Source organism: Quercus suber, unplaced genomic scaffold, assembly GCF_002906115.3.
Source record: "Quercus suber isolate HL8 unplaced genomic scaffold, Cork oak 2.0 scaffold_50, whole genome shotgun sequence".
Lineage (NCBI taxonomy): Eukaryota > Viridiplantae > Streptophyta > Magnoliopsida > Fagales > Fagaceae > Quercus > Quercus suber.
Genome location: NW_027069515.1, coordinates 226,956 through 241,899, shown reverse-complemented (window position 1 = coordinate 241,899; position 14,944 = coordinate 226,956). Strand labels below are relative to the sequence as shown.

General features: G+C 33.6%; 1 protein-coding gene across 1 annotated transcript; it reads right to left on the bottom strand.

Moving 5' to 3' along the window:
- Window positions 1-1,508: 1,508 nt before the first annotated feature.
- On the bottom strand, window positions 1,509-12,511 carry LOC112003821 (peroxisomal fatty acid beta-oxidation multifunctional protein AIM1). Its single transcript, XM_065771837.1, has 18 exons — window positions 12,056-12,511; window positions 11,897-11,968; window positions 11,658-11,720; window positions 11,476-11,532; window positions 11,288-11,355; window positions 11,082-11,163; window positions 10,914-10,969; window positions 9,956-10,258; window positions 9,610-9,696; window positions 8,133-8,307; window positions 7,388-7,509; window positions 6,942-7,105; window positions 3,968-4,222; window positions 3,525-3,646; window positions 3,295-3,416; window positions 2,951-3,099; window positions 2,129-2,267; window positions 1,509-1,760 (listed from the first exon to the last, which is right to left on the bottom strand). Exons 1-18 carry the CDS (start codon window positions 12,147-12,149, stop codon window positions 1,716-1,718), a joined length of 2,175 nt encoding a protein of 724 aa, XP_065627909.1. The 5' UTR covers window positions 12,150-12,511; the 3' UTR covers window positions 1,509-1,715.
- Window positions 12,512-14,944: the final 2,433 nt, after the last annotated feature.

Below are 14,944 nucleotides of genomic sequence, written 5' to 3'. Positions count from 1 at the left end.
TTTTCTTTTTATTTTTTTAAGCTAGCATGTTATATTTATTCTTTTTTTTTTTAATAAGTGATTTAACATTATTTTATGTTTCATGTATAACTAGTAGATTTTTAGAATTGATTACTGAACTGTGAACGTAAAGATTCATATATTATTCAACTTATATTTTTAAGTGTTTTCTTTGTTCATTTATTTGTATAGAAAGAAATACAATAACTTAACAAGTGTTAAAAAAGTATATTTTTAGTTTTTTTCTTTTGGGTACAGAAAGAAAAAATGGTCATATTGGGTTAACCCAACTCATAAAGAAGGTAAGGATCCGACTCCCCTCTAGTTAAAAATTCTCTTATTCCCTCCCATTTCAATCCGGAAAGAAGATATGTTGCAAATGAAAAATCTAACGATGAAAAACAAAGCAACCTCAAATAGTTATTTATTGCTTTATTCATGCACGTTACAACAACCTCCCTTGCAAACCCTCAGCCCATATACAACTGCCACTGTCACTGCCCTTGGTAGCAGATGGCAAGTAGCCATCGGAAATAGTGCCGGAAACCTAGAAGTTATTGGAGTTACTGGTGTCATTCCGAAAAGCTCTTGGTGTTACAGCTCTTCTGTAAGAAAAGAAAAAAAAAAAAAAATCATGTGGAAACTCCCAATTCTCTTCTGGATCATCTCTATGTTTTGTACAAATCCACAGAAACTCTATAGGGTCTAGCCGATTTCTCATTCAATACTTGAAAACCCACTTTCACCATCTGGGTTTTGCCCTATTCCTCATCCTAATGAATTTCACCAAAATTCACTTCCTAGATTTTGGGTCACTCAGATTTAGACATAACTTTTGTGGGTTAATAAAACAATTGCCCCTTTGACTGTGTTAATTCAAAGCCTTATCTCATAGAAGTTTTAACTTGGCCTCGTTTCATTACTCACTGGAGCGTTAATTAGTTGGTGTCGAAGAATCTGCATATAATCATGCAGTATAGAATCTATAGATTAATCCATCTGGACCATCTATGAAGGATGCAACTGTCATGTTTCTAAGTAGAATTTCAGATGGCTCCGCTGCCAAGGACTCTGGTGTACGGGCTGTGGGTTTGCTAGGGAGGTTGCTGAAGGTGTGGGTAAAATTGAAATAAATTACATTTCGAGGTGGCTTTGTTTTAGACCACCTGAATTCCCAACAACCAAACAAAAAGGATTGTTCAACATTTTAACCAAGTGCTCTTGATAAGGAAACTTTGAGCATATTATCGCTACAAATAGTATCACAATTCCATCACAATCATGCGTCATCCTCTTCACCTGTATCTCTACATTCCACTTCAAGCTAACAAGAAACCTCCTTTCACCTGTATCTTTGCATTTTACTTGAAACTAATGATAAACAATACCAGAGCCTTCCTCCTCACCTGATGTTTCTCTTTAAACTAGTAGGATTAATTGGACGGAAGAGATTTGTTATGGTTCAGTTGAGAATGATGACAATAAAGATGAGGAAACTCTCACCCTGATTCCAGGAACAATAATAATAATTTTATTAAAGAAAGACAATGTGTTTGCTGTTGTGGAAAACAGAAAACACATTGGGAAACCAACATCTTATTACTTCTGAACTTCTGTAAAAAAATTACAAGCCCGAAAAATAAAAGACACCTTTATTTTCTCTTCTTCGTACTCAGTGTGCTTGCTTCAGGTCAGAGTGGATGTAAAACCACTGCTCACAAGCGTGACTTTGATGTTGGAGATGGTGAAGAAGGCGCACTCTGCAAGAAAAGGCAACAATGTCATAGAGAGAGAGAGAGAGAGAGAGAGAGAGGAATAATTTATCAGTTTTCTTCCACTATAACCAGAAGCTCTGTAAGCCTGTATTCTCTTAAGAATGACGTATTGTCATTGTAGGAAGATAATATCATTAGCATACAAATTTTTCCCCTGTTCAACATCAATTAACCATTCTAGGTAACTTTAAATCACAATGAAACAAACAACCTGACCCATGAGGCATCAAAATTAATGCCAGGGTGAATTAAACTCTTCCCATCAGGCAGAGAATAGTCTGTTTCTTAAAGTTGAATTGGTCGATGTGAAGAAGCAAAGGTTAAAAGAAAAGGAAGGATAATAGGGTTCTTACCAATGGGATGCCTCTTGTTGCTCTTTCTTCCAAAAACCTTGATGGTTCAAAAAAATTTCCATACAGTTTTGACCATTTCTTCAGACTTGCATAAATTTGGTTAGGCCCAACTGTATCTGCCCAAAAAACAATACCACCACTGGAACAAAGAGATGATTGCCATAAGATTATTAGATAATTAATTTTTAAGCGAAGGCAATGTAAGAGTTGTAAGATGCCATATTTATGATTCAGTATAATACATCTAACAATGCTATATGCAAACAATTATATCTCAATACCCCATTTTTTAGATAAGAATTTTGTGGTAATCTGTAAATCCTTATTCCTGACAATGCAATTCTCATATTTCCAGAATAACCATCCATAGAATATATATATCATGGCCCCTCTTTATGTAGTAAACATATTTTTTTAAGTCTGCAGATTTAGTAGATGGCTGGGTTTACCAATAAATTTATCACACACACAAGATATATACAAGTTATTGGCACAGGACAAATCAGCAATTTGTAAATTAATCACAAAAAAAAAGAGTCTCAATTATGATTCAGGGATGCCTCCAGGAAAATATATTAAGTGGACATAACTATGATAAGAAATGGATGAACTCAAAATGAGCAGACTGATGACACATACATCTTTGGCTGAGCATACAGAGATAAATTGTATTGCAAAATATGTAAACATCGACTGACTAAGATGAATATATAATGAAAATATTTTAGGAATGAGCATCTAGAAAAATTTGCAATAGGAAGATAAATTATTCAAAAGTCCAACTAGAAAGAAGAACGTAATATTGGCCATAAAGTCACTCACCGGAAAGATGGAAAACTCATTCCAAGAACAGATGCAGTGTCAAGGTCTGATGCTCGAACAACTATCCCTTCATCTAAAACACGACATGCCTCATTAACCACTGGAAAGAGTATCATCTCCACAATTTCTTGGTCAGTAACAGATATAGGCTGCCAGCATTAAAATAATCCCGCAAACACATTAGTTGCAGTTCCAACCAAACCTCAGGAAGAGATTATCGTAATTATGTCTTACAAGGAATGCAAAGATTAACAGTAGCACAAGTGGGCCAATGACAACTTGAGGCAGTATGATGCTATTTCATGCAAATGGAATGTTTGTATACCGATGTATACTAATATTACCTTTCCACCAGGCATAATATTGGTTAGCCGTCTAGACTCCTCAATAATTGGTAGCACGGATGGGTCAGGTTTCGGCTTGCTCCCCCTTTCAAAAATGTAGTATCCTTTCCCATTGTTTTTACCTTCAAAAGATAAAAAAAAAAAAAAAAAAAAAAAAAAAAAACATGAAAGGCATTAGGAACTTTGAAACAATATGTAAGATTTATGCGTGTGGTTACAGAAGTCCTTACCATTTCTTCCATTTTTCAGCAAAAGTTCAAGCAATGGTGACATAAATGAGCGATCAGAGAATGCATTAGCAAGTACTTTCCCAGCTGCCATGGCTACTCCATATCCAGCTACGTCTTGAAGCCTGCAAATCAATGACACAAGGACATTAACATCATATTTCAAAATGATTATTTTTTTAGACTTTCCATGTAGTGAGGATGAAGAGCTTTAAGGCCCAACCAGGAAGCAGTCACTTGAAGCTTCAGCCTCTAAAAGAGCTCCCATAACCAAATTAAAAGTTGAACATTGCTCATGGTATTTCCCCCACTAAACCACCCCACCCCCACCCCACCCCCAGCCCTAAAGAAAAAGAAGAATACAGCACTGCCAACATGATCACCACATGCACGTTATATATGTGAAACAAAATAACACAAGTATAATGTTAAGGAAAGAAGAATACTGGAAAGGACCCATGGGGAGGCCAAAACTGCTTATTGCCCTGTCAATTCTGAACACGTCCACACCTAAGTTTACCAGAAGATGTGCACCTTGTGAATATGGGAAAAATGTCCGATTGACTGCAAAGCCAGCGCAGTTACCCACTACAACAGGAACTTTCTTAATGATTTTCCCAACTGTCATGAGATCAAGGATTACTTGAGCAGATGTCTTCTCTGTCCTTACAATCTCCAGAAGAGGCATCACATGAGCAGGACTGTTCACAAAAAAGCCATGTTACAGAGTGTAAACAAAAGGCATCACAAACTGTTTGACTCAAAGAAGAGTGCTACTGGAGTAAATTAACACAGTAATATCATTTGGATGCCTTGATGCATTGCTACCAACAGCATGCTGTTAACAAACTTAACAGCATGAAAGAGAACATTTTAAATCATCCAAAAGATATAACATTTAGATAAAATAGCATGATCAGTCCATAAATAAAGGCATGCCTCTGTCACCCCAGCATTAGTTTAATTTGTCATACTAGAAGAGAATGACCATTACTTTCATGAAAAAAAATATTGAGCTAAGGAGTTAAGTTCCGTCAATTGATATGCATATTATACCCCGGCTTAATATCTTAGGCTCTTAGCACAATGAGATTTTAGTTTTCTTTAAAATTTTCCAACATTTCCTGATTGAAAAAAATCACAGAACCTCTGGTAATGGTAGGTTGGCATCCTACAGTTACGCAACTAATAGTACGACAAACTACAGTTACGCAACTAATAGTACGAAAAAAAAAATCAGAGCTTTCTAAATGGAAATAAATATTTCCCCTCCTACAAGGGGTTGAAAATTCTTGTTGCCCAATGTATTATTGGCAACCAAACAAAACTTGAGGGAAATATATATATATATACCCCGCCAAACTTTGCATTTACCTCACCAAATTTTGCATTTATATCAAATTTTGCATTTACACTATATAACTTTAAGCAATGTTCCACCACTTAATATTTTTTAATTTGATACAAATTTTGACAGATCTATTGTTGGATTACATTATCTTCATATATTCTCCATGATTGCAAATTTTCAAGATGATCAAAAATCAATAGTTATGTCATTTATCAATTGTTTAAACTCAAAATTTTTGTAATTTAAAATAATGCATAAAAATAAGTTTATAGATCGAATGGTAAATAACATCCAATTGACATGCATATTGAGCACATATAGAACATGGAACTTGAACATTGCTTAGAGTTGCATCCAGTATAACTTGAACTCAACCTTTATATATATATATATATATAATTAGAGTAATTTTCCTTAGTGTCCACTTTTCCATACTTCTAAAATTAACTCTATTAGATAATTAGATAACTGAAAATTTAATAATAAGACAAATTAAGGATGTAAAAGGTAAATAAATAAAATTAAAAATTAAAATTCAATTACATAAAATTAGGAAATAGGGCAAGTTAAGGATATAAAGTTTAATTTATACATTTAAAATTCAAGTTCAAATTTCATAAAATTTTGGACACATTTTATACTTAAATTAATACTTACATTCACGACTTAAAAATATTATATTTTAATTAAAATAAAAAGAGTCTCTAAACACACACATAGAGAACATGATTTATATATAAGGAATTTATATGGTTATTTTTGTTAAAAAATTATATAAAAAAATTAATTTGGAATATTTATAAAAAAAAATTTAATTGATTTGGAATATGACATTCTTTCTCATATATAGGCTTTGCCAACAATTGAATCAAAACCCATCATGAGACAGAAGCAAATTTAATAACATGCAATCAAAATATAAAAAACAATTTTTCACTTGAATAATTAAATATCTTTTTACTGAATAAATAATTAAATATTTATTAATTCTTAATAGTCATATGTTCATATTTTCAATTGCATTAATTTTAAAAATTGTTATATGCATATATAAAACAAACACTGTAGCAGCCTCAATATATGTTATATAATTACAAAGATTATTAATAGGGTAAATACGTTTATTTTCATAATTAATTATTTATACATAGTGCACTAATTACTTACATAAAATGAATTTCTACTTTTTATTTTCCTAAGATTTATATAAGAAACAACTTATTTGGAATATGATATACTTACTCAAATTTAGTTGCTCTGGAAATAATTAAAAAAAATTCCAGAAAAAGATAAAAGCAATTTTTTTATGAAAAAAAAAAAAAAAAAGCAAATTTAATAACATGAAATCAAGCATATAAAAAACAAAAATAACTCTATGCTTAAATTAGAGGAGAATAATTAATTATTTGTCTAATCGCTCAAGCAACAGGTTCAAAATTTTAATTATTTCAATGTTAATAATTTGTGTTTCCTCTTTCTAATGATATGATATGTAATGTAATATAATTGAAGTTGATTTCCTAAATATACATGTAACATAAGATAATTTCTTACAAAATATTTCAAAATGCACTGGGCATTGCAGTGGATATTGGCTAGTGGTTTTAATACTAAAGTATCTCTTCATGAGGAGGACATTTCTCTCATGCAGAGAAGTGAGTTTATACTTCAGATTATATCTATGTGATACAAGACTCTCAGAGTTCAATACTTTGATAAGCCTTTTTTTTTAATGGTATGTAACAAAAAAGACTATGAAGCCTTTTTCCTTTTTGAAGGGGACCATTATTTTTCAATGCTAAATGCAAGATCTGTGATGAAGGCCACATATTGATATCTTCCGTAAAAAAACTCAATGAGGATCTGCCTGGTCCAGTGTAGTACTCACAGGTCTTATTCAATACCATTATGAAGCATATGTCTCAACCTTTTACTTACCAAAAAAAAAAAAGCATATGCGTCAACCTTTTACTTGCAACAAAAAAAGAAGAAGCATATTATCAACCTTTTACATTTATAGAACATATGATAGAAAGCATTTACTAGCAAAGAGAAAAGAAATAGGTCACCTGAAAAAATGTGCCCCCACAATGCGATCTTGAGAGCTTGTCTTTTCCCCAACTATGTTGAGGTCAATAGTAGATGTGTTTGTTGCTAAAATGCAATGGGCAGGGCAAGCTTTCTCAATCTCACTAAATATTTTTTGTTTTAAAGGAACACTCTCAATGACAGCCTGCAAAAGAGGAAAAAGTGAGCAATACATATTATCTGGCTCATCTATTCATAAGATATTTCACTATCATAAAAACCCAGGATAGAGAGTGGATAAATAGAAAGCATTGAGTAAACATCACTAATTTAAAATATAAAAAGTTCAGTAAAAATTATCAGAATAACACACATTCTACTGTCCACAACTCCACATCCCATTTAACAAGAAAAAACTAGAGATAACAGCAGTTTGTAGATGTAAAGTTCCATATTTGACCATCATAAGAGATTTGAGACAACCCACCTCTATGACCATATCCACATCTTTAAATTCTGAGTAGTCCAATACACCTTTAAGCATTGATAAGGTTTTTTGCACTTTATCTTGTGTCAACTTTCCTTTTGTTACTAAGCCTCGAACATTTGCTGTAACAGAAAGTTCACAAAGTTTCTATCACAAAACATTTCAATGGTATTATTCACGAAAAGACTGCAAAAAAATCCCGGTAAATAAAGATTTTGAAAGACTCATCCTATCTACCTTGTTAATGGATACTTCATCCTTAATTCTAAGAGACACCATAAATCTTAGTGGGGGTCATTTCTTTTCCTTGTTGAAATATAGATCATTCAAAAAATTAACTGCTATAAACAATGTTGGCATATAGATTGCATGTATTGCCCCTGTAATCTAATTATCTCAGTATATTAAGTTAGAAATATTGCAATTAACTCCACAATTATCTATGAATGGCCAATGTTACAATATTACTTCATTTATCTAAGAGTAAAATTTCCTGCAATGTTTAAGTTGCACAAAATGAAAATAATCATGTACTTTGTCTCTGGATAATAAAATTCCAAACTATAGGCAGGTATAATTTTTAGCGTCACAGTATTTAGACAACACCTAATTACTTCTCATCAATCATACCAGGTAACAATTTAATTAAGATTGTCGGAACTATGTCCTTCCTATTTAAAAGCATACTATACAAGAATATAACATTGTGAATCTCAACAACTTCTGTGGGAGAGAATAAAAAAACCTTCTACTGATTTTAATCCCTTCAGAAGATATTCAGAGTTGACTTCCTTGAGAACTACAAAAATGTTGCTCAAAATAAGAGCTGTAGCAATGCCAGAACCCATTAGACCTCCCCCAATAACAGCAACTTTCTTTACATGCCTTGGTTTAAGCCCGACATCAGTGACATTAGGCACCTGTAATAGTTAAAAGATACGTTTAAAAGGAGAAAAATGAATCAAATGAATTCAATCTGTTCATACAAATCAAGACAACTTACTAAAACTCATTCAAAGACACTTAGACTTTAGTACATCAAGCTTAAACTAATTGTATACCTCCAGAAGCCAAATAAATTTACAAGGAGATATCTATGAGGACCTTACATCAATAAAATTTCTAAATAAAAAATCTTCCCCCTTTTTTCCTCTTTATCTTGAGGTGGCTCCCTTGCTGCATTTTCTTTTTCAAATTTATCTCTTGAAAAATTACACATACGAAGCTTGAATTTTCATTCTTCAATGAATGGTCACTAATCTTACAATTTATCATTTAGTGTGAAATTGGGAAGGGCTTCATATTGCTGATTATTAACAAGTCCAACATAAATAATTAAGAATTATTATTAATTTAAAAGGAAATTGTATATATAATAGAAGGTTGCAAAAACAACAAACGTACATGTTAAACCAGGGGAAGGTGGGGGGGAGAGAGGGGGTGGGGTGGGGAAGTAGATTTTGAGTTCTTTTTCCTTTTCAACAAAAGAGCATTTATTGGAATCACATGAGCAAAATAACAATTCACCACATCTAAAGGAACTTTATACACCTTAAGTAGCCTTCTAATATTTTCTTTTGAATTAACACTAGAATGGAACACAGGTGCTTTGCAGAGTATGGGTACAATCTTGTAATGAGCAAGTATTACAATACATGACTAGGACAGAATGAGGCTTGAAATAGCAGATACAGACAAACTATGATTGATGTCAGTATATATCACAGACACACATTATATACAATTATAAGTTTTATACGTTCATAAGAACTACATAAAGTCGCATCTCATGTTAAGTTATATAGTTTTAGAACAATATCCTTTACAAGAATCATGAAAACTGATTTTTATATAAGAATTTGTTAGCAAACCCGGGTAAAATTAAGTTTGACAAAGTTGGTCAGGTAAAAGAATCGCCACTCTAAGACAAAACCACAAACCACCAGATACTACAGCCCCTAGCTTTTCGCAAATTCAAGAGCCAAAAGCTCGGGAAACTCTATCATTTTCAGTCAAATTTTAATTAAATTGCATAAAGTCAAATTTCAATGTGATATAATGATGTACTAATAAAAAAAAAAATGTGATAGAATGAAAGTACAGCATTTACAATATAAGAGAATACAAAACCATCACCATTCAAGCAAGGATCATGCATATATAATTCACTCTTATACTGAAGAAACAAGAAAAGAGCTGGGAGAGGGTATCACTTCTAGTACCTTGGATGTTGCACGTTGGGAAAAAAAGGCATGAACAAGTCCTTTTGAAGTGTCTGATGAGACTACATCGTTAAAAACTTTTTTCTCCTGCGATGAGATTTTTGTCTATTAGTACATAAAAAAGGAAACAAGCCAGCTGTTTCATAAAAATTAACATATGAAGCCTGGGTCATCAAGCATGCCTACTCAAGCAAACAATAATAACAAGAGAGAGAGACAACCAACTATATATATAACAGGAGATGACCACAAATTTTTAGTATTAAAAAAAAGGACACAAACTTTTTACTTTGAAGGAAGATTTAATTTACACATGTATAACAATATCTTCCAAAACCAAAAATACCTGTAGAACTCCACTATATCCTCCTTGAACAATGCCCACCTCGATCGTATCAAGGCAGACCTGATGCTGAGGCATATTTGGGGCAGTTTTTTTGGCTTGCTGCCGTGCAATATTTATTAGATTGCGTGCTTCAGAAAGGGAACCAATCTTGTCTGTCCTGTGAAGGGAACGGACCCATGGTTTGCGCATATTTGCTATGTCTAAAGCCCATTGCCGAGATACTTTTAGCAACTCTTCAGAGGCCACAAGAGCATCAATAAGGCCTAACTTCTTCCCTTCTTCTGACATGATTGGTTTGGATAACTGCACTTATATTCAATTGGATTTATGATAAAGGAATTCAACCACTCACAAAAGAGAGACAAGTTCAGGTGTAGAGTATGGCACTATGACCCCAATCAAAATTATTCAGATAGAGAGCATGTGTTGCAGTTTCACTCTTCCCACAGCATATTTGCTGTGAGCAATCGGTTGCTATGCACATATTTTTCTATTTGAACATTCATTTTGTTGTTGTTAAATCCACCAACGCACTACCATCTAACCAAAGCAAGATAAAACAAATGTTGAATAAGAAAAAGCGTTAATTCTCTCAGCTCACCTCTCCTTAAATCTAATACAATAATGTAATAAGGCTATGATTTTACATTTGAAGGTAACTTTTTCTTATGAAACCATACTGTTATGAAGCAAATTCCTCAGTTTTCTGCCCTCTCTTACTAACTAAAGTGATTCGATCAATACATCTTCTTCCTCCATTCCTAAAAAGTAAGTGCCTCTCTCTCTATCTCCTTTACATAAACAACAACAACAAAGCCTTATAGTCCCAAAATTTTGGGGTTGGCTATATATCCTTAACAGCCAAAATTGGGGTCTGGCCATATGTATGTTGTGTGCCTTACAACCTAGCATCTTTATTAGTAAGTTGGTAAATCGCAAAGTGTAGTAAGCCAGTTACCAGCATTATCTCAATAGCCTTTGGCAGTCCTACAAGCCTTGGAAGACGTTGTGTGCCTTATAAAATAACCAACGTTTTAATAAATGAGTCAGTAGTTATAATAAGTGAAAAATTCAACAATTATAATACAGGGTGCCTGTGTGTGTGCATGTACAAATGCAGGTGTACCTCCAAGCCCTGGAATTACTCCAAGAGTCAGCTCAGGCAAGCCAAGTTGAGCTCCTGGTGCTGCGATTCGTGCATGGCATCCCTGAAAGGGGCCATCTAAAATAAGGCGATTGGGCAAAGATTCTGACAATCAAGATTATAAAGAAAAATAAAGGAAACTACTTTTTTTTTTTTTTTTTTTTTTGCCTAACAACAAAAACACAAACCATTGCCACTTCTAAGCCACCTCCAAGAGCAAGTCCTTCTAAAGCAGCAACTATAGGCTTTTTGCAATCTGGGGTTATGAAGAAACAAGATTAATGAAGCCAAGAGTTAACTTGAGAAAGAAACTCAAATAATAGGCTTTGGAGGAATCTTAATAGTAAGCTCATGGTTAAAGTTGAGAAAATAATACCTTCGATTGTGTTGACCACAAGAGAAATCGATACATCAGGCATAACTGAAGCATCGCCTGCACAAATAAATACAGCAATGCATTCTCAAGTACAAAACCCAAAAATGTTAAAAAAAAAAAAAATCCACATTTTCTATATAACTCAACTGTACAACAGGGTATGTCAAAAAATAAAAGCGTACCAGTCTGGTGAACCTTCTCGAAAACATTAATGTCAAACCCAGCAGAAAACCTCCCTCCTTTGCCTTCAATGATCAAACAAAAATCAGAATTTCACACCTATCTTATCTATCACTCTCAACTTCTTCAAGTCTCAATATAATAAAACGTATTAAAGTCAAAACAATCAATAAAAACCGAATTGATTTCCATTATAATTTAAAAAAACAAAAAATAAAAAAACAAAAAAAAAACGCATTACCAGTCAAAACGATAGCTTTCACATCATCTCTCCTCACGGCCTCGGCGAATTTCTCCTGCAAACCGTCAAGAACTGCACAAACCAACACAATCTCTCAGCTCTCAAAACTATTTCACATTTTGAAGGGAAAAAAGAAAAGAAACACGAGGTGGAGCTGACTTGGAATAGCTAAGGCGTTCACTGGTGGATTATAAAAGGCAATGATTGCAACGCCATCGTTTCCGACCTCCAAGGTGACCCCTCTTTTCATCATAGCTTCGAAAGAAAGACAGAGACCTAGGGTTTCGCTTTTTTGCCTTTTTTTTTTTGAAGAAAAAGAAGAAGCTTAGATTGATTGATTGCGAGTTTGTTAGGAAGATGATCGTTGTTGTTTATGTATGGAAATTTGGAATGGATTGGAACAGCTTTTATTAGTGCTGACAGAGTGTGTTATATGAAATGAAATATTTTTGAATAATTGACTTTGACTCATTGGGTCAGTGGCGCTATTATTGGCATTGGGTGGCGTTGTCCACGGCGTTTTCCACATGCGTTCGTTCTTCTTGTTGTTGTTGTTATCAATTTAGCATGGCACTCACCGAATAATCGACGACCTCTTTTTGAGTCTTTATAAAATAAAGTTATACTAATAAAGATGAAATTACGAGGAAACGGCGTCGATGTCGATTAATATAATGTGAACATTGTTATCAAGAAAAGAATATAATGTGAACATTGGATTGGATTTCTTACCAAATAATAACCGCTGTATGGTTGGCCCACGTTTCTCATCTAGCGCTATTCATTTTCACCAAACGTTTTAAAATTTCAAAAAAAAAGAAAAAAAAAAAAAGAAGAAAAAAAGAAGATGGTTGATAAATTTCAACCTTACAATCTTCCCCTTTGGCTATTCCGTGACAAACCCTAAAACAAACTCTAGATTTAACACGTGAGTTGGGAACAGTTGGAAAACTCACTCATACCTAACTCTAGAATCCGTAGAGTTTTAGAACCATAAGAACAAGTAACTCCTGAAACATAACAACACAATAAGTTCATTGTATGCAGAAAACTTGTAAAGCATATGAAATAAGCAAAATGCGAACAAGCACAATGGAAGAAAGCAATAAACCATGGCAAGACCAAAACATGCAATCATTATAACCAAGTGATCACAATGCTCATCCACACTTGGAATGAATTGCGATCAAGTAAACATAATGTGAAACATGTGAGCAACTTGATCAAACACCAAGACAAAGTATTTTTATTAGCTCAATGTCTTCTCCCCTTGGTACATGCATCTCCCTATGGAATATCTCTCCCCCTACAAGTGTGCATAAGAAATAGAATTTCTCCCCTAAAAATGTGCACAAGGGTCATATAGAAATAACAAAAACTCTCCGATATATTCCCCAAAGTATACTATCCCCCTTTTTGTCAGGAATAGACAAAGGGGCAAGAAGAAACGAAGGTAAGAGATGAAGGCACGAACAATGACAATGATGCATGGGAGGTGCAATGATGCATGAGAAAATAAAGCTCAAACCTAAGATGAAACAAAATGCTACAAAGTATAAGGTAAACATGACATACTAGGATGAAGAAACAAGGTATAAACCAATGCATGACAAGGGTAGTAAAGTTGTGTGCAAGAGGTGGCTAAGTGCAATGCATGACCAATGCATGAAAAGTGCACATGTGGGGCAAGGTGTGTTAAATGCACAACCAATGAACCAAACATGTTCCTAATGAGGAAACATGAAAAACCCCAAGTTTGACACTCATTGGAGTCCAAATAAGTGAGAAAATGCGTAAGAGATATTTTATCAAACACCTAGCATGCACACAATGAAGAACAAAGTGAAACAATGCATGAACATCATGAAAACCACCCTTAATACATGTTCTTTTTGCCCAATGGGCCAACGCCCAAAGCAAATCAACAAAAGAAACCAATCCCATACAAAAATTTTGAGAAAAAAAATAAAGTTTTCCCAACCCTTATGATGAAAATCCCAACCAGGAGTACAAAACTCACCAAAACATAATCCAAGGATTCAAAGAGTTTAAAATTACCTTAGAGATGTTAATGGAATGAAAAACCATTTAAATTGGTTGGGTTTTGATGTAAAAATATTGAAATAAGGGTTTTAAGAGAGGATGAGAGAGGTTTAAAACAAGTTTCCCATGAAAAAGCTCTTAAAAAGACTGATTCTAGGCATTTGGCGACTGGACGAGTCGCCAGTAAGTCGCCAAACCTTCTGTGTGAACTCGCTATAGTGTTTGGCTGGTTGCAAGTCACCAAAATGAGTGGCCAAAAATTCTGACACTTGTTTTTCAACCCAGAACATGTTTAAACACTGAAAAATAATGTATGCACTAAACATGAATATAAAGAGTTATCAAAATCACTTCCAAAAGCATATAAAATAATCAAAACCTTTTTGGATTGATCCATATAAAGTTGAGCACACACACATCACATTTCAACAAGTACAATTGAACAAATGAATAAGACATTCATTGAACATTAGGTATGTGTGTTTGTGTGCATATCAAGCGTGGAATAGTCCATAGTTTAGAGTGAAACTTCAATGATCAATTCAATCAAGTCATACACAACTAGTACTTAGTCAAGTGGTCTATCTTAATTATAGAAATGAACATATATGACCTCCCACAAGAAAATGATTACATATCTTTGAAGTTTTTCATTTGGCTTCTTTACAATTCATATCAATTAATCTTTTTGAATCAATACATCTCATGTTAGAGATCGATGCCTGAAATTTTTATATTTCAATTTGGTGAATAAGTCTTTGGCTTTTTGGGCATCATACATTTTATTTTGGTCGCTTCCCTTTTCTTAATCAAATACTAGTATGTGCGACAAGCTTTTGTACTTAATATCTTTTCATTTGGAGATTTACATTTGGTGAGCTCTTTAAGCAAAACAACAAAATAAAGAGTGGAAAGATATATAGGCACAAGTCTATGCATGTCTCAAAACCAACAAGACTATTGACTAATCATTCATGAAAAGTTTAAAGATCGATTTTACCAAAC

Bases quoted from the DNA above. Each gene is read 5' to 3' on its own strand.
- LOC112003821 (XM_065771837.1), bottom strand. From the start codon at position 12,149: ATGATGAAAAGAGGGGTCACCTTGGAGGTCGGAAACGATGGCGTTGCA. The intron at 11,721-11,896 runs GTAATGCGTTTT...TGATCATTGAAG, and splicing joins GAAAGCTATCGTTTTGACTG to GCAAAGGAGGGAGGTTTTCT. The intron at 11,164-11,287 runs GTTTGTGTTTTT...GGCCCCTTTCAG, and splicing joins GTGGCTTAGAAGTGGCAATG to GGATGCCATGCACGAATCGC.